Source organism: Chamaea fasciata, unplaced genomic scaffold (assembly GCF_029207755.1).
Source record: "Chamaea fasciata isolate MVZ Bird 193981 ecotype frontalis unplaced genomic scaffold, bChaFas1.0.hap1 SCAF_2, whole genome shotgun sequence".
NCBI classification, from domain to species: Eukaryota; Metazoa; Chordata; class Aves; order Passeriformes; family Sylviidae; genus Chamaea; species Chamaea fasciata.
This window is the reverse complement of record NW_027094087.1, coordinates 116,513,860-116,531,065: the sequence shown is the minus strand read 5'-3', so window position 1 is coordinate 116,531,065 and position 17,206 is coordinate 116,513,860. Positions and strand designations below refer to the sequence as shown.

At 67.3% G+C, this 17,206-nt stretch overlaps 2 protein-coding genes across 9 annotated transcripts in view; one reads left to right on the top strand and one right to left on the bottom strand.

Annotated features, from left to right (window-relative positions):
* Positions 1-2,258: 2,258 nt before the first annotated feature.
* Positions 2,259-8,962, bottom strand: RHOG (ras homolog family member G). 2 transcript variants are annotated; one of them, XM_066177243.1, is made up of 2 exons: positions 8,895-8,962; positions 2,259-3,503 (listed from the first exon to the last, which is right to left on the bottom strand). In XM_066177243.1, the coding sequence occupies exon 2, from the start codon at positions 3,471-3,473 to the stop codon at positions 2,898-2,900; it is 576 nt and encodes a 191-aa protein (XP_066033340.1). In that variant the 5' UTR covers positions 3,474-3,503; positions 8,895-8,962; the 3' UTR covers positions 2,259-2,897. The 2 variants fall into 2 exon arrangements, with proteins under 2 accessions (XP_066033340.1, XP_066033341.1); XM_066177244.1 differs by lacking the exon at positions 8,895-8,962 and adding an exon at positions 8,671-8,770.
* Positions 8,963-10,932: 1,970 nt separating this feature from the next.
* STIM1 (stromal interaction molecule 1) overlaps positions 10,933-17,206 on the top strand; it is a 69,225-nt gene continuing 62,951 nt past the window's right edge. For 6 of the 7 annotated variants that reach the window (XM_066177241.1, XM_066177237.1, XM_066177239.1 and 3 more), the window contains exon 1: positions 11,219-11,502. In XM_066177241.1, the coding sequence (XP_066033338.1) occupies positions 11,370-11,502 (133 nt within the window). In that variant the 5' untranslated portion in view covers positions 11,219-11,369. Of the gene's footprint in view, positions 11,087-11,218; positions 11,503-17,206 lie in introns of those variants that run through there. The other variant, XM_066177235.1, reaches the window with a different exon arrangement.

The window sequence follows — 17,206 nt, the reverse complement described above, 5'->3', positions numbered from 1 at the left end:
GGGCTGGAGTGTGGGCTGTGGATCCTGGCTGTTGGATCTGGGGTGCAAGATGTGACCTCTGGGATGTGGGGTGTGGATCCCTGGCGCTGGGGCTCAGGATGCAGATCCCTGCAGGGTGTGGATCGCTGGGGTGTGGAATGTGGATCACTGGGGTGCAGGATGTGGATCGCTGGGGTGTGGGCTCTGGATCCTGGCTGTTGGGGCTGTGATGTGGGACGTGGCCCCTGGGTGCCGGATGAAGCCCGGGAAGGTTCAGTGAGGCTGGGAACTGGCCAGGAGCCGGGCTGGAGGCGTGGGACTGAGCCCACCCCGCAGCTGCCGGCCCTGCTCCCCGCCCAGCCCCGGGGGCCGCGGGCTTGGCTGCAGATCCTGCAGATCTGATGGATACTGCGGGGCCAGGGGCCAGCACAGCCCCGGGGGCAGAGCCTGGGCCAGGAGGGCTGGACTGGCACTGCAGGGGCTGGGCGGGGGCAGGGGAGCTGCCAGGGCTTGGTTCCCCCTGTCCCAGGCCATGGTGGGGCCGTGTCCTCACTGCAGCCGTCCCGGGAGCAGCTGGGAGGGGAAGAGCCATGAGCTCATCCCGCTGTGCTGGGCCAGGGCAGGGCTGTGTCCTGCCCTGCCTCATGGGGTTCCCTCCCCATCCCAGCACCCACTTCTACACCAAACCCGGTTTGGGTAGCACCTTGCCAGCCCCACAGTGGGGGCGGGACACAGCCGTGGTGATCCCCACAGTGGGAGCAGGACACAGCCATGGAGATCCCCACAGTGGGAGCAGGAAACGGCCATGGAGATCCCCACAGTGGGAGCAGGACACGGCCATCGAGATCCCCACAGTGGGAGCAGGAAATGGCCATGGAGATCCCCACAGTGGGAGCAGGACACGGCCATGGAGATCCCCACAGTGGGAGCAGGACCTGGCTGTGTGGATCCCCACAGTGGGAGCAGGACACGGCCGTGGAGATCCCCACAGTGGGAGCAGGACCTGGCTGTGTGGATCCCCACAGTGGGAGCAGGAAACGGCCGTGGAGATCCCCACAGTGGGAGCAGGACACGGCCGTGGAGATCCCCACAGTGGGAGCAGGACACGGCCGTGGAGATCCCCACAGTGGGAGCAGGACACGGCCATGGAGATCCCCACAGTGGGAGCAGGAAATGGCCATGGAGATCCCCACAGTGGGAGCAGGAAACGGCCGTGGAGATCCCCACAGTGGGAGCAGGAAATGGCCATGGAGATCCCCACAGTGGGAGCAGGACCTGGCTGTGTGGATCCCCCGGACAGACCAGGACGGGGCTGTTGGAATTCCCTGGACAGACCAGGATGGGGCTGTTGGAATCCCCTGGACAGACCAGGACGGGGCTGTGTGGATCCCCCGGACAGACCAGGACGGGGCTGTTGGAATCCCCCGGACAGACCAGGCCGGGGCTGTTGGATGCCCGTGGCGGGAGCAGGATTTGGTGCAGCTGGGCCCCACGAGCCCCTGGCCATGCAGCCCCCCTGGCGCCGTGTCCCCCGGCCGGGGCTCCCCGGGTGGGGCCGGCGGGGCCGGGCCGTGGCCGGAGCGCCCCGGGCCCGCTGCCCACGCCCGCCCCCGGCTGCGGCTGCAAACGGCAGCGGGGAACAAAGGCGGCTTGTGGCGGGCACCGGGTCTGTGCTCTGCCCTTCCTGCAGGAAGGCCCCGGGGCCGGACAAGGGGCCCGTGTCCGGGTCTGGCCGCCCGCCAGCACGTGCCAGGGGGGTGCCGAGGGGGTGGCGAGAGCGGCTGGGGATGCCACCGGTCCCTCGCTGCTGCCATCGACAGCCACAGGACACGGCGACCCCCGGGACACCCCTGGGCATGGGAACACAGGGCTCTGCCCTCCAGCTGCCACTCCAGAGGCAGTAGCGGGGCTGGGGTGGCTGGGGGCTGCCCAGCTGGGGACCCCACTCGTGGGCCAATTCCTGCGCTGTCCCCGTTCCCACACACCGCAATGGCCCCGTGGCCACCTCCTGCATTGTCCCCATTCCTGTCCCTTACAGTGTCCCAAAGCCCCCAGGTGGGAGCTCAGCTGGGCACAGAGATGGTGGGGTCAGGATCCCAAACTTCCTCTGGCAGTTGCCCCAGCAAGAGAGCCCTGGCAGGCACCATGGGCACCCTCAGCTTGGCCCCGGCCTGGTGAGGGATCCCAGCCCAGCTCGGGCTGGTGACACCCATGTCCCTCCAGGGATGCCCCCATGCCCAGGAAGGGTGGGTGCACGTGGGAGAGCACAAGACACGGGGGACCTGGGCAGGTTTTTATTTAAGGAGAAGCAACTCTGGGGGCAGCTGGTTACAGGTGAGTCTTGCTGCCCTGCGGAGCTCCAGCACCAGCCAGGGCAGGAACTCTCTACCCTGGCCACGCTGGCTCTGCTCTCAGCAGCGCTGGCGGTCCCTGGTGTGGGGCTCACCCCAAACACCTCCCAGGAGCCCCTGGTGCCACCACCAGGATCCCGGGGCAGGATGGGGCAGTGCCAGCGAGATGCTCGGGGCTGGGCGAGTGCCAGGGCTGGCACAGAGGGGCTGGGGACCCCCTGTGCCCCAGCTGGTATCGAGGGTGGAGGTGGCAGGTCCCTGTGGGGTGCTCAGGGCTGCAGTGGGGTTGGCCCACCCCGGGCATCCCCTTCTCAGGAAGCGTTGCTGTGCCAGGACCGCAGAGGCGTCACCGAAAGAGACCGCTGACAGCCGGGGCGGGCAGCCCCGGTGCCCCGGGGCGGGCGCACAGTTAGTGCAAACAAGGTCTGTGTTATTAAAGCTGGAGGCTTCGGGCTGGCGGCCCCGGCCCCGCCGAGGCTCGGGGAGGCGCTGGGGTGGGGGGGTGGGCGGCAGGAGGTGTGTGGGGGGCGCCAGGGTGGGGGGCAGGATGGTCTCTGGGCAGCCCCGTCACAAGAGCACGCAGGGCTTCTTGGGCTTGGCCGGGATGGGGTTGAGCACGGCCCGCACGGCCTCGGTGAACACATCCTTGATGCCCTCCTGGTTGAGCGCCGAGCACTCCAGGTACTTGACGGCGCGGATCTGCTTGGAGAGGCTGATGCCCTGCTGGGTGGTGATGGGCGCCTGGTTCTGCTCCTTGAGCCGCTTCATGGTCTCGGGGTTGTTCCTCAGATCCTTCTTGGTGCCCACGAGGAGGATGGGCACGCTGGGGCAGTGGTGGCACACCTCGGGGTACCACTTGTGCTTGACGTTCTCGTAGGAGGGCGGGCTGGCGATGGAGAAGCAGATGATGAAGACGTTGGTCTGGGGGTAGGAAAGCGTCCGCAGGCGGTCGTACTCCTCCTGGCCGGCCGTGTCCCACAGGTTTAAGTTAATAGTCCTGCCGTCCACCGTGTTCTGGGCGCTGTAGTTGTCGAACACGGTGGGGATGTACTCCTTGGGGAAGGCGTTGGTGGTGTAGCAGATGAGCAGGCAGGTCTTGCCCACCGCCCCGTCACCCACCACCACGCACTTGATGCTCTGCATCCCGGCGCTCCTGCTGTCCCCTTCAGCAGCCTGTGGGGACAGGAGAGGCTCAGGGAGGGGACGCTCCGGGGCCGGGTCAGCCTGGTCCCCCCGCTCTGACAGCCCGAGGCTGCTCAGGGGTCACACCCCTCTGGTTCACCCACCAACCCAGCAGCCAGATGAGCTTCCCAGGCAGGCACATCCCCCCACCAGAGACCGCCCAAAGGGGATCTGCCCGCCGTGACCCAAGGACACGCGAGTGCCACCACGGCCAGTGTGCGTGGGAACCACATCATCCCCAGGGTGCTGCATCTGTGGCAGCCAGGCTGTGGCAGCACCCTGTGCCATCCCGCGCTGTGCCGTGCTGTGCCTCCAGTCCGGGGTGCGATGGGGGGCAGCAGGGCAGGGAGCAGAGGCACATCTGGGCTGTGGCAGCCCGGGGGCCGTCACCATTTGTCCCAGCCCCGATCCTGCCCACTCCAGGCAGGGCCAGTGCTGGTCCCGGCGGGCAGAGGCCGGCGCTGTGGCCCTGGAGCCAACGTCCGCTCCTGCAGCTGTGTTTATCCCCAAGCCCGGCGCGCGTTTTCCTTCCTCAGGTTCCCTCTGCAATTCCCATTAAGGGCCGCATCCTGCTCCCCTTCCTGCTGCCGGCCGGAGCCGGGCGCTGCCAGCCCTGCCCAGCCGAGGCGGGGGCACCCCCCGGTGCTGGGCTGGGGAGGCGCCCACCCCGGGGCGGGCAGCCCCTTTCCCACCGGGATCGTGGTGCCCACCCACGGGATCACACCGGGAGGGTGGGAGCCCCGCTCGTGAGCCAGTGACGGGACAGCAGAGGTGCCGGGGCGGAGGAGCCGCAATGTCCCGGAGTCCTGGGCTGGGGGTCCCCGTTCCCCAGAGCCCCCCCCGAGCCTGCACGGCCGGGGAAGGGGCCGAGCCCCCGGGGCGAGCCCCAGGCAGTCCCTGCCCCCTCGGATGGGGAAGTCGCTCTTCCTCTTCCCGCCCTGACACGCGGCTTCCTGCGGCCGGGGCTGTGCCGTGACCCCCGCCCTGCCTGGCTGCGCCCTGAGCCCGGCCCGGCCCGGCCCGGCCCGGCCCGGGGGCCGCCCGGAGCGCCCCGCCGCGCTGCGCCTCGCCTGCCCCGGGCAGCGCATCCCCGGGCCCGCTGTGCGAGCGGGGAGCAGCGGGGCCGGCACAGCCGCCCGCCCCACCCCGCGGGGTCCCAGGGGACACAAACGCGGTCCCGGCCTTTGGCCTCCGCTTTGGGAGCAAACGCAGCCCGGAGGTTTGCTCGCAGCCGTTCGCTCGGCCCGGGGCCGGCGCGGGCAGTGGGACCCCCTGGGCTGCAGGGCTCAGAGGGCACGGGGCATGGCAGAGGGGACGGAGGGGTGGCGGCAGGAGCAGGGGAGTGATGGGGACGGGACCAGAATCGAGACAGTGGGATCGGGATCAAGGAGACCGGGACACTGGGAGAAGGAACTGGATCAGGAGGAGCTGGAGCAGGATGGGGGGGAAGGAAGTGGACCAGAGCAATGGGAGCAGGAGCAGAGGGAGAGGAGCAGGGCAGTGGGAGGAACAGGGTCAGGGTCATGGGACCAACGTCAGGGGGCCTGGGTCAGGACTGTGGCAGACCGATGTCCCTCCGTGGCTGCGTAGGGCCACCCTGGGGCACGTGCACCTTCCTCGGGGCTGTGACTGCCACCCACGTCCCCTGTGCCCCTTCTGTCCTGCAGCCACCCCGTCCCTCCACCCAGGGCCCCTGGAGTGGGACACAGCTGCCCCTGTCAGCCCAAGGCCCCATGTGGCCCATCTGACTCAGTGAGGATCCCAAGCAGCCCTGAGCACCAGGCTGGCCCTGTGCCCAGCCCACAGTGGGACATGGCACACACTGCTCATGCTGAGCCCAAACCCCAAACTGACTGTGGGCACCTCGGGATGAGCTGCACCTGGCAGGAACCATCCCCATCCCAGAGGAAACACTCGTGCCCATGAGAGCATCGCCACTGGGACACACAGAGGAGGAGGAGGGAAAGGAGGAGGAAGAGGAGGAGAAGGAGGGGCGAGAGGCCAGGGGTCACTTCTGCAGCAGCCCCAGGGGCGTGGAGCCCCAGAGTGCCCCCAGGTTTGTCACCAGCACTCAGCAAACATGGGCACACGGTGCCCATGAGGGGCCACGGGCTCACACAAGAGTGGTTTGGCTCCCGCCAGCCCTGGCACTGCCAGCACCAGGTACGAGGTGCCAAGGAGGGGGATGTGTGTGCCCGGGGGGCTCTGGCTCTGTCACAACCAAGGTTTGCAGCCACAGCCACCACGGTCCTGACCGCTCCCCACAGCCCCAGCCGAGCCCCCGACTCACACTCGTGTTCCCAGGGAGGATGAGGAGGGACCTGTGCCCTGCCTCCTGCCCCGCTGGGCCCCTGTGCCCCCAGCACGGGACAGGAGGGTTCCCTGCCAAAGGGACAAACGTCCCTGCCATCCCAGGACAGCGCCAGGGGCATCCTGGTGGTGCCAGGCAGGGGCTGGAGGTCACCCGTGCCCCTGAAGCCACGCCGGGGCTCCCGCTGCCCTGGGGGCCAGGATGGGCCCGTCCGGGCCCACTGGGTGGGCGCCCCGGCCCTGGTGTGCCCCCCCGCCTGCTGCCAGCTCCGCCGCCCCGCCGGCACAAGGCCAGCTCTGTTCTCCCAGGAAACCCGCGGCCGGCAGCACGTTTAACCCCTCCGGGATGCCGGGCCCCGGGCGGCCTCGCGGGGCTGAGGGGACACAGCCCGTGGGGGCACCTGCCCCTCCCCAGCCCCCCGGGAGGGCCCGGGAAGGAAGGGTGGGAGCGCGGGGGGCGGCACTCAGTGCTCCTCACTGCGGTGGCACTCGCAGGGGTCTGGGGTCCTGGGGAGAGGAGGGGGCGGCAAGGGGGGCGGTGGGTGACACCCAGAGGTGCCCCCTCCCACCGCCACCCCCCGGCACGGGAAAAGCGACTCATCTCTTCAGCAGAAAAGGGAAGCAAAACCCTCTGCCAGCGCTGCCGGCCGGGGCAGCCCCCGGGGGTTTTCCGCCGGGGAAGTGGAGCAGCCGCCCCCGTGAGCTCCCTGTCCCACGGCCCCCGGACCTGACCCGGCCTCCCCGAACCGACCGTGCGCCCCCCAGGCACCCCCTGCCCGCACCTCAGCCGCCGGCACACCCACCTCGGGCACCTCGCCCCCCACCCCGCGCACCCCGCCCTGCCCCGGGCGCCGGGTCCACCCAAGGCTGGGGGTCACCAGCCCCGTCACTGGGGTCCCTCCTGCCCTGGGGGGCTGGCACAGCGTTGTCCCTCCCCGCCCTGCCGCCGGCACAGCAGCAGAAAGAGGAAATTAATAAAACTGCTGAAATCTCTAAATCCCACGCAGAGACCCCACGGGGGTCCCTGGCCACGGTGGGGACCCAGGGACCCCCGGGGGCCCCTCAGCTCTGCCCCAGGCTCTGCTGTGACTGCTAAAATAACTCCCATGCTGAGTCGGAGGAATTTGATTTCCCTCATTTTCCAGCTGTCGTGACTAATTTCCTCATTTTATTTCCCTCCCAGGCCAGGTCCTGCTCTGCCCCTCGCCACGGCCACTCCCGGCCCTCGGCCTCTGCTCCAGGTGCTGCCAAAGCTCTGCAGCTCCAGGGCTGGAGCTGGATCCAGGCCCCTCCAGGGGATGTGGTGACCCCCTGCCTGGCCTGGCCACTGTTCCCAGCAATTCCCACATCAGGGGGATCCTGGGATGGAGGGAGGGAGGGAGGAAGGGAGGGAGGGAGGGATGGAGGGATGGATGATGGATGGATGGATGATGGATGGATGGATGGATGGATGGATGGATGGATGGATGGATGGATGGCTAGCTGATGGATGGATGGATGGGGCCAGGCAGGCCAGGCCAGGCTCCATGGCCTCCAGCAGAGCCGCAGGTGGGTCCCAGCAGCACTGCGCTGCCCCAGCCCCCCTCTGGGCCACAGCCAAACCAAACCCAACCCAACCCAGCCCACTCCCACGCACGAGGGCACAGCCCACACCTGCACCCGCAGCCGGCACCACCACAAGTGCCCACAGGTGCTCCCGGCCCCAGTGCCGTCCCCGTTCCCCCACACTGCCACCACAGCTTGTCCCCATAGGCCACAAACCCATACCTCGGTACCTCTGTGGCTTCTCCTTCCCACGAGCCAAGCGGAGGAAGCCCCCCAGCCCCAGCACCCATCCACACCCCCACAGGCTCTAGGGGACCCACGGGTGTCCCCACGCTGTCTGAGTGACCCCGGGGGGACCCCATGAGGAGCACCCACCGCAGGCCCCCCCGGCACAGGGACAGCCCTGGCCCGTCCTGGCTGCTGCACACGTGTGACAGGGATGTGTGGGGTCAGTACAGAGGGGGTCAGTGGGGTCGGTGCAGGGGAATAGCGCTGGAGGCGTCAGTGGGGTCAGCGCAGCGCGGGTCAGTGCAGGGGCTCAGTGGGTCATTGCACGGGGGTCGGGGGGGGTCAGAGCAGTGGGGAGCAGTGTGGGGGCTCGGTGGGTCAGTGCGGGGTGTCGGTGGGTCAGTGCAGGGGCTCGGTGGGTCAGTGCAGGGGCTCGGTGGGTCAGTGCGGGGGGTCGGTGGGTCAGTGCGGGGTGTCGGTGGGTCAGTGCGGGGTGTCGGTGGGTCAGTGCAGGGGGTCGGTGGGTCAGTGCAGGGGGTCGGTGGGTCAGTGCAGGGGCTCGGTGGGTCAGTGCAGGGGGTCGGTGGGTCAGTGCAGGGCAGTCGGTGGGTCAGTGCGGGGTGTCGGTGGGTCAGTGCGGGGGGTCGGTGGGTCAGTGCAGGGGGTCGGTGGGTCAGTGCGGGGGGTCGGTGGGTCAGTGCAGGGGGTCGGTGGGTCAGTGCGGGGGGTCGGTGGGTCAGTGCGGGGCAGTCGGTGGGTCAGTGCAGGGGCTCGGTGGGTCACTGCGGGGCCGTGCAGCGCTCCCCGGTGTCAGCACAGCCCCGGCAGCGCCGGGCCGGCAGCGGGGCAGGGGTGCGGCTGCACGTTCGGCGGCTGCGGGGCCGGGGCTGGGGGTCCCGCCAGGGGGTCGGACCGGGCCAGTTTCTGTCCCCGCTCTGTCCCTGCTGCTGCCGGCCCCGCTCCCGCCCCAAACTCCGCTCCTCCGGCACCCCGTGCCCCGTTATCCCCGGCTGTCCCGTTATCCCGGGACCCCCGTCATCCCTGACGGTTCCGTTATCCCCGGCGGTCCCCTCACCCCCGGGAGCTCCGTTATCCCAACGCCGCTCTCCCCGGAGCTCCGTTATCCCGGGCAGTCCCGTTATCCCCCGCGGTCCCGCTCCGGGCGGGTCCCGCTGCCGCCGCCCCCGCCCTGGCCGCGACAGGCGGCTCCTCCCGGCCCCCGGCTCGACCCCGGCCGGGCGGGGACCCCCGGCCGCGGGACCCCCCGGCCCCTCCCGGAGCCCCCGGCCCCGCACTCACCCCGGGGCATGGCGCGGCGGCGGGCGCGGGGCCGGGGCGGCAGCGGCAGCAGCGCGAAGAGCAGGACGAAGAGGAGGAGGAGGAGGAGGAGGAGGAGGAGGAGGAAGTCTGCGGCCGCCTCCTCCGCCGCCCCGGGCGGTCCCGCGGAGAAACTTCCCCCGCCGCGCCCGGCCCCCCGCGCCCGCCGCTTCCTTCCTCGGTCCCGGGCCGGGGCAGCGCAGCCCCCGCGCCCTCCGCCACCGGCCCGGGCTGCGGGCACCGGCACGGGAATGCGGGACGGGGCTGCGGCGGTGTGGGGCAGGACCCCCGGGACCCCCCGAGCAGGGAGCTGCAGCCCCCGGGGCCGGGTGGGGAGCAGGGACTCTCCTCCTTCGCCGGCTGCTCCCGAACCCCCCAGCCCTGAGCCCCCCAGCCCTGAGCCCACCTCTGACCCCCCCACCTCCATCCCCGGCACTCATCCCTGACCCCTGACACCCCCCCGCACTCACCCCGACCCCAGCGCTGGGGACAGGGACACCCCGGACCGGCCACTGCCAGCCCAGGGGACCAGAGCTCTGGGGGTGCAGGAAGGTGACAAGGGTGACACCCCCTGCCCTCGGAGTGCCTCGGGGTGGGGACGGGGTGACAGCACAGGGAGGGCACCGGCTGCCCCTGGGGGAACTGGGGCTCCCCTGCTGCACCCCAAGGGGACCAGGGGGTCCCGGGGTGCGGGAGTGCCCCCCGAGCTGTGCCGGGGCACGGCCAGAGCAGCCCGGGTGCTGGGAGGGTCCCCCCAAGGGCCGGGTGCCCCCCGCCAGCACCCGCAGCCCACGGCGGTCCCTGGGGCAGTTCCCGGAGAGAGTGGCCTGTCCCCATCCTCATCTCGGGGTCACACCCGGCACCTTCCCCAGTGCCAGCACGGGGACCAGGGAGACTGGACATCAGCCAGCCCCGTGTCCCAGCCCGGGGGGTCCCCACGAGGGGACAGCCTGGGACCCCAGCCCAGAGTGGGGGCGTGGGGCACCTGCCTGGGAGAGCCTGCTCCGGGGACAGCCGTGTCACTTCTCGGAGCGCCCCGGCCAGAGGGGACAGCATGGGAGGAGTGGGACGGGACGTGAGCTTCCCGTCCCTCCGTCCCTCCGCAGCCTGCTGGCCTCCGGCGCTGGTGGCACCAGTCCGGCGACGCCACCGGGAGCGCGTGGCCCTGGAGGTGTCGCAGCTCAAGGTGCTGGTGAAATTTCCTCAACCCCACTGCCAACAAGGAGACACGTGCTGGGACCTCAACATGTCTGCCCAGAGAGCAGGGGGGCTGTGACATGTCAGGGTGGGTGACATGGGGTGTGTGACATGGAGTGTGTGACATGTTGGGGTGTGTGGCGTGTCGGGGTGGGTGACTCATTGGGATGTGTGACATGGGGTGTGTGACATGTTGGGGTGTGACAAGTCGCGGTGTGTGACAAGTCGCAGTGTGTGACATGAGGTGTGTGACATGAGGTGTGTGACATGGGGTGTGTGACATGTCACGATGTGTGACATGGGGTGTGTGACATGTCGTGGTGTGTGACAAGTCGCGGTGTGTGACATTTTGTGTGTGACAAGTCGCGGTGTGTGACATGTTGCTGTGTGTGACATGTCGCGGTGTGTGACAAGTCGCGGTGTGTGGCATGTTGTGTGTGACGTTGCGGTGTGTGACATAGGGTGTGTGTCATGTCGCGTTGTGTGGCATGTCGCGGTGTGTGACGTGTCGCGGTGTGTGACAAGTGGCGGTGTGTGTCATGTCGCGGTGTGTGACATGTCGCGGTGTGTGACATGTTGTGTGTGACAAGTCGCGGTGTGTGACACTCCCCCCGGCCCGGCCATTCCCCGCTGTGGCCACCAGAGGTCGCTGCGGGCCAGCTCCGTGCGCGCGCGGGCGGGCGCGGGGGCGTGGGCACGTGCCCGCCGGTTGGCCCCGCCCCGGTGGGTGTGGCCCGGCGGCGCTTGGTCACGCCCCCTGTCAGCGCGCGCGCGGCGGCGCCAGGGCCCGGTGCGTAGCGCGGCGCGCGGGGGGGTGGGCGAGACCACCGCGGCTGCGGGGGGGAGAGCGGGGCAATCCCGGCACAGACAGAGCGGGGTTTCCCGGCGACACCGGTGCCAGAAGGCGGCGGAGGGACGGAGCGGGCCGGGGAGACGCTAGCGGAGGCGGCGGGAAGAAGGGTTATCCCGGCAGAGAGGCGAGAGGCCGGCGGGGTTATCCCGGGAAGAGACCACTGAGGGCGGGGGGACTGGGGCTGTCCCGGGAGAGACCACTGCGGCGGGGGGGAGGCTGTCCTGGGAGCGACCACTGGGGCGCGGGGGGAGGGAAGCAGAGGGTTCCGGTAGCCGGTGCGCGGCCGCAGCTGGCGGCGGTGCCGGTGTAGCCGGGATAATCGGGATAGCCGGGATAACCGGGACACCCCGCGGCTCCGCAGCCGGTGCCGATGCCGAGGAGCAGCTGACGGCGGCGGGGACGCGGAAATGGAGCTGCGGCCGGGCCGGGCCGTGCGGGCGCTGTGCGGCCTCTTCCTTCTCCTCCTCCTCGTCCTCCTGCAGCATCCCGGCCGCGCCGAGCGGGCCCCCGGCTCGCACCTGGACGACTCGGCCATCGCAGGTGAGCCCCGCCCGGTGCCCTGCCCGCCCCGCCGGGCCCGGGCGCTGCCCGGGGAAGGCCCCGGCAGCCCCCCCGCGCTCCGTTTTGGGGCCATTCCTCCGGGTTTCGGGCAAGAGCTGCAGCCCCCCCCGCTTCGGCACCTCGCGAGGACCGAGGGAGCCCGCGCTTGTTATTGCAGCGGGCTCCGGCTGGTTGGGTCAAAAGTTTTAAATTCCAGCGGCTCCTGTAGGGCATTGCGCTCTTCTTCGTCAAATCGCCTCTGCTGGGGCCGGTTCGCGGGGTTTAGGATTATTCGCGTTCTGTTCCTCGTTTTCGCCGCGGTGACGAGGGCCTGCCGGGGGGCCGGGGATGGTGCCGGGCATTCCGCTGCTCCCTCGGGGCATTCCCGGCTGTGGCGGCCCCGGCGCTGTTCGCTCCGGGCAGCGGCGGGTCCCGCCTGAGGAGCGCGGCCCCGCCGCCCGGGCGCTGCTTCCCCAAACTTCCATCCCCTCCACCCCGAAGGGCAGGGGAGCCGAGCCCCCGGGCGCTGTGCGTCCCCCCGCGGCCCGGCGGCGGCGCCTCCGTGGGCTCCGTGTCCTTGCGGCGGTGCCCGAGGTCAGCGGGACCCTCCCGGCCGTCGGTGCCGCCGCGGGGCCGGGACCCTCAGCCCCGAGGGGCCCCCGAGAGCCGAGCCCCGCTCCCGGGGCCCCGGGGACGGCGGCCGGGCTTTCCTCGGGGCGCCCGGGCCGGGGGAAGGTGTTCGTCGGGGTGTTGGTGTGTGGTGCTGGTGTCCCGGGAAGGGCTCGGCTCCGTGCTGGCTGGCGTCGGGGCGAGGGGCGGCCCCGGGGGCTGCGGGGCCGGCAGGGCCATCGCGGCGTGCAGGGAGCCTGTTCCCTCACCGAGGGGCTCTGTGCCTCGCTGTCTGCGGGACGGGGGCTCCTCGTCCCTCTCCCTGCGCTCCCGGCCCCTCGGGCCGGTTCCCATCCGGCCCGCTCCGCCGAGGAAACTGGATCTCCGCAGTCCTTGTGAAGCGAGCTTTGTGCCTCCAAGGAATTTCCATTGCGGTTATTTTTGGAGGCCCTGCAGAAGTGTGGCAGCCTGGGTGATTCAGCTGCTGGCTCCGCTCTTGGCGGCGGGCGGAGGCAGCCCCGGGGCCTGGGCTCCCAGAAATTCCCCCCCGGAATGGCTCTTCCTGCCGGGCCAGTGCTTTGGGTCACTCCTGGGCCGTGTTGTGGTCACTGCTGCCTTCCCAAACCCGCGCGGGGTTAACGACTGCCTACAGGTTGGAGCCCCCGAGGTGCGGGATCGTGGTCAGGGAGGGATTTGTGTCCCCTGCTCCGGGGACAGCCCGGCGCGCTCCTTGCCTTCTGCCGCCACAGCTCCGCGTGTGCTCTGAGGTCTCTTTGGTTCGAGCTCTCGGGGCTGTTGCTCCCGGTTCACGGCAGGGAATGTCCTCAGCCGGCACAGGAGACACTTTTCCTGGTGTTTTCCCTGGAAGCAGAAGGCGTTGGCTGCTCGCTGTGAGGCAGAGGTGAGTGTTGGACGCCGTCTTGAAAGTGAAAGTGCTCGGGTTTGACACATCTTCCGTCGTGCAGAGGTGCTTTATTATTATTATTATTATCCTTTAATTAGGATGGCAGGATTTTAATGAAAAAGTGTCAGCGCCGGGGGAGTTTTGCAGGCGATGCAGGGAAGTGTTTGCGGAGAGCAGAAGCCTGAGCTGCAGCACCTCTCGGGCTGCTGAGATTCCCCTGCACACCCAGGGGATGCATCAGCAGCTTTCACAGAGGATTAGTGAGCGATCCCGATTCCTGGAGTATAGTTTTAAGCAAGAGTTCGAACCAGGTGGGTTTATCAGAGCTGGTGACTGAAGCCCGGGGAAAACCAGATTTTTCTCCTGGCTTTGACTCACTCAGAGGCGAGGTGAGGCCCTAATCTTTGATCTCTAATCTTTTCCTGCCGGGATCAGGTTGAAGTTTGGTTCCAGTCGGCAGCCCAGGAGCCATTTCACAAGGAGCGGGGCTCTGGAGGCCAGGAGGGGCCTGTGGCAGCCCCTGGCCTTGCCCCAGCCCGCCTTTGGGATCCTGCTGCTGTCACAGGATGTGTGACCGGCCCCACGGCATTGTTTGCACCCGCCCTGGTTATTTTTAGCCCGAATTTGTCAGGCTGCAGCCTGGCCCGGGACCTTTTCACACCCCCCTAAAAGGGGGCAAACTGCACTTTCAGGGATTATCTCCCCCCCCCTTTCTGCTCATTTGCTGTAATCTGGCTGTTGCCCAAATCAGCCGGGTTTTGGTCCTTATCAGAACACCCTCCGGGGTTGTGGCCCACGTGTTTCACGAGTTTTATGTGGGCCATCAAAAATGCGACCCATTGTTTGGGTCACAAGTATTAAATTTCATCTCATTTAAAATACCTTGCTCAGTTGGCTCTTCCCCCTTAAATCACATCACCTGGAACCAGTCCGTGGGATTTCGGGTTATTTTTATTTTAATTGTTTGCCCTCCCTGCAGCCCAGCACAGGTGGGCACCTCCAGGTGTGTTTGTAGGAGATCCAAGGAAAACTGGCTGTGGGCGGGTAGGGTTTGGATGGCTGGGGCTCATCCCGGGTTCCCTTACTGGTGACAACTTCCACCTGCAGGTCCAGCCCTGCCCCGTCTCCCTGCATGTGGAATTCCTTCCTGTGGTCTGGCATCCACAGGGATGTGGGGCCTCCTCGGGTGGGTCCCCGTTCTGGCATCCTCGAGGCAAGTCCGGGATCGTGGCCTGGGTTTTCCCTCTTTGCTGCGGCGGTTCAGAGGTGGGCTCTGAGTTGTGTGCAGGGGTTGAGGCGTCTTTGGGGTGATGTGGGGCTCCTGCATCAGGGGGGTGGGTGGCGAGGGCTGGACTCTGCTGCAGGGCTGGCACAGGTCTGGCAGCTTTTCCTTTCTCCACAGCAGCTCCTCCTTCTCTTCCTTGCTCCTGCCCTGTCTCCTGCTTCCCTGTCTTGGTTCCTTGATCAAAACATCTCTTGAGTCATCTTTGCTCTTACCTAAGTGGTTTAAAAAACAAGTTAAAAAACCACCCTGGTAGTGTCCCAAGCTGGAGGGCTGCGCCCAGGGCTGGTTCTGAGTTTGCCTGGAGCACTTTGAGCTGCCCTTAAACCCTGGGAACATCCTGCGGGACGAAGCCACTGTGGGAAGGGGGGCTGCAGCCACAGGCTGCTGTCACTGATTCCCAAAGGGGAGAATGTGAATTTCTGGGTGAGGAGGCTGTGCCCAAGCCCTGCCTGACCCTGCCATCCCCACACCCAGGGGTTCATTGCAAGTGAATCCTTGGCTGCAAAACCTCTGCCTTGGGAGCTGTTGGGTTTGGGCTCGGAACTCACAGTGAGAGCTTTTGGCACCTGAGCAGCACGTGGGGCCTGTGGGAGCTCAGTGGTGGCTCATCCTGCAGGCTGGGAGCAGCCTGGGTCTCCATCCCTCCATGGCACACGGCCACCTGCCGTGCCCTCCTTGCTTTGATGAAATGCCTTTTAGAGGAGAGTTTGCTGTTAAAGGAATCCCTTCCAGGGGTGCACGTTCATGAGTGGAAGTTGCACCGGCGAGTGCAGCTTTGGGCTGGGCGAGGGAGAGGAAGCAGTTGTGAGAATCCTTGGAGAACTCTGCCAGGAAACAGTCCATGCTCTTCCCCGGCTCAGCTGGAAGCCCCGGCGGATTGCACGGCTTGGCTTCCTTCGGGAATGAAACTCATCTCGAGGAATTGCCGTTCTGAGAGCTGGAAAAATTGTGTTTTGGCAGCAAACTGGCCTCGTGTGGAGGAAGAGGAGGAGGAGCAGCGCCGACTGGGCAGCGCTGGGGCTGCTGGGGAGCTCCTGGCTCCCTCCAGCTCCTTCCCTTCCCTGCTTGGCCCAGAGACTTGGAGTAATGCTCAGCTGGATCACTGAGAGGATCTTAATTGAATTTCTTGTTAGATTGATGTCTTTACTCCCCTGGAAAGCAGCTGTGTCCGTGTCTCCTGCGCCCCTCGGGTGGTCCCTTCCCACGGGAGCAGCTGGGACACTGCCTGCTCTGCTGGGGCTGCAGGGAGCTGCATCTCAGCTCCACAGGGCTGGCCTTTCCCACGGCGGGGCAGGGATGCACACATCCACCTGGGAAGTCCAGGGCAGCGGTCCTGCTGTCCTTCCCATCCTTTGCTCTCGGGGGGGGATGGAGCAGGACACGTGTGAGGAAGGAGCCTCCTGCCATCCCTCGTGGTGCAGCTGCAGGGTCTGGGGTGCTTTGGTGGTCCTGGAGTGCAGCCTTATCCCAGGAGGAGTGAGAAGGAAAAGCACTTGGTGTTCCTCTGGCTGCTCAGTTGATGTTTGACTCGTGGACTGTCTGGGCATCTTGGTACCTGGCAATTCCCTGCCAGAGCTTTCTCCTCCTCTGGGCAGGGGCTGGAGGGACGGGTGAGTGTCCAGGACAGCCCTGGGGGGCTCAGGTACCCTGCAGTGGGGTGTATTCGTGGTCTGCCTGGGATTTGGGGAGGGAAGGGAGCTAAAAGGCCATCCTGGCACTTAGGGGCTGCCCAGGGAGCTTTCCTGGGGGTGTCACCTGGAGGTGGCACTCAGAGCTCCGGGCTGGGGACAAGGTGGGCACAGCTGGGGCTCCATGGGCTGGGAGGGCTTTTGCAGCCTCAGGGACTTTGGGATTCTGTGATTTGTTAGTGAAAAAGCCCTTTCTGCAGGCAGGTGGCTGCAGAGCAGCCCTTTCCCCTGGGGTTATCCCTGTGCTGCAGCCTGTCCCACTTGGAGGCTGTGCTGGTGGCAGAGGTGCTGGCAGTGACCGTGTCCCTGGGGGTGCCAAGCCCAGGTCAGTGCCAGGCCTGGACACCCTTCAGTGCTGGACTGTGCCCAGCCTGGCATCCTGCTCCCCACAGCCCCAGCGGCACACTCATTAGTGCTAACAAAGCTGTTTTCCTTCATTAATTAGCGTTGCTTCAGATCCAGAGAGGGAGAAATGAACTCCTGAGCAGGCAGAGCGAGCGGGAGACTTGTGGCTCTGGGATTCCCACTGGTGCCTGTTCCTGGCTGGTCCAGCCGTGTGGAGCCCTGCTGGGGATCCCTGGAGGGGCAGGAACGTGCTGGGACACAGGAGATGGGACCTTTCCTGCTGTTGGGTGCACATCTGGGGATCCCCCGTGCCCCCAGCTGGAGATTCCATCCCCCCTCCTTGTGTCAGTCAGGTGCCGCTGGGGGGAAATCCTTCCCTGGCAGGGCGGGCAGGCCCTGGCACAGGGGCACCTGGATCCCTGGCAGTGCCCAAGGCCAGGCCGGACACTGGGGACAGTGGGAGGTGTCCCTGCCGTGGCAGGGGTGGGATGGGATGGACTGTGAGGTGCCTCCAAGCCCAAAGCAGCGTGGGATGCTGTGAATAAGGGGGCTTTTGGCCTCTTTTCTGCCCTCTCCCTGTCACCAGGTGCAGCCCTGGGACCTGCTGCTTCCCCCTCCTGCCCTCCAGAGTCTCTTTGCTGCTGAGTTTTGGGATGTTTCCCGTGGAGGCAGCGCTGTCGTGCCGTGTGTCTGCTCTGCTCCCATGGCTGATCCAAGCTGGGCTCTCTGGAGCACTTTAATTTTCCCTCCCCCTCGTTTCCCCAGCCCCTGCAGCCGTGCCTCATTAATTTTCTGGCACCCCCAGAGCTCTGGTTCAGCTTTAGGAGCTGGTGCTGGCAGGGGCCAAGGACTCTTTAATTAAAGCCATTGCTC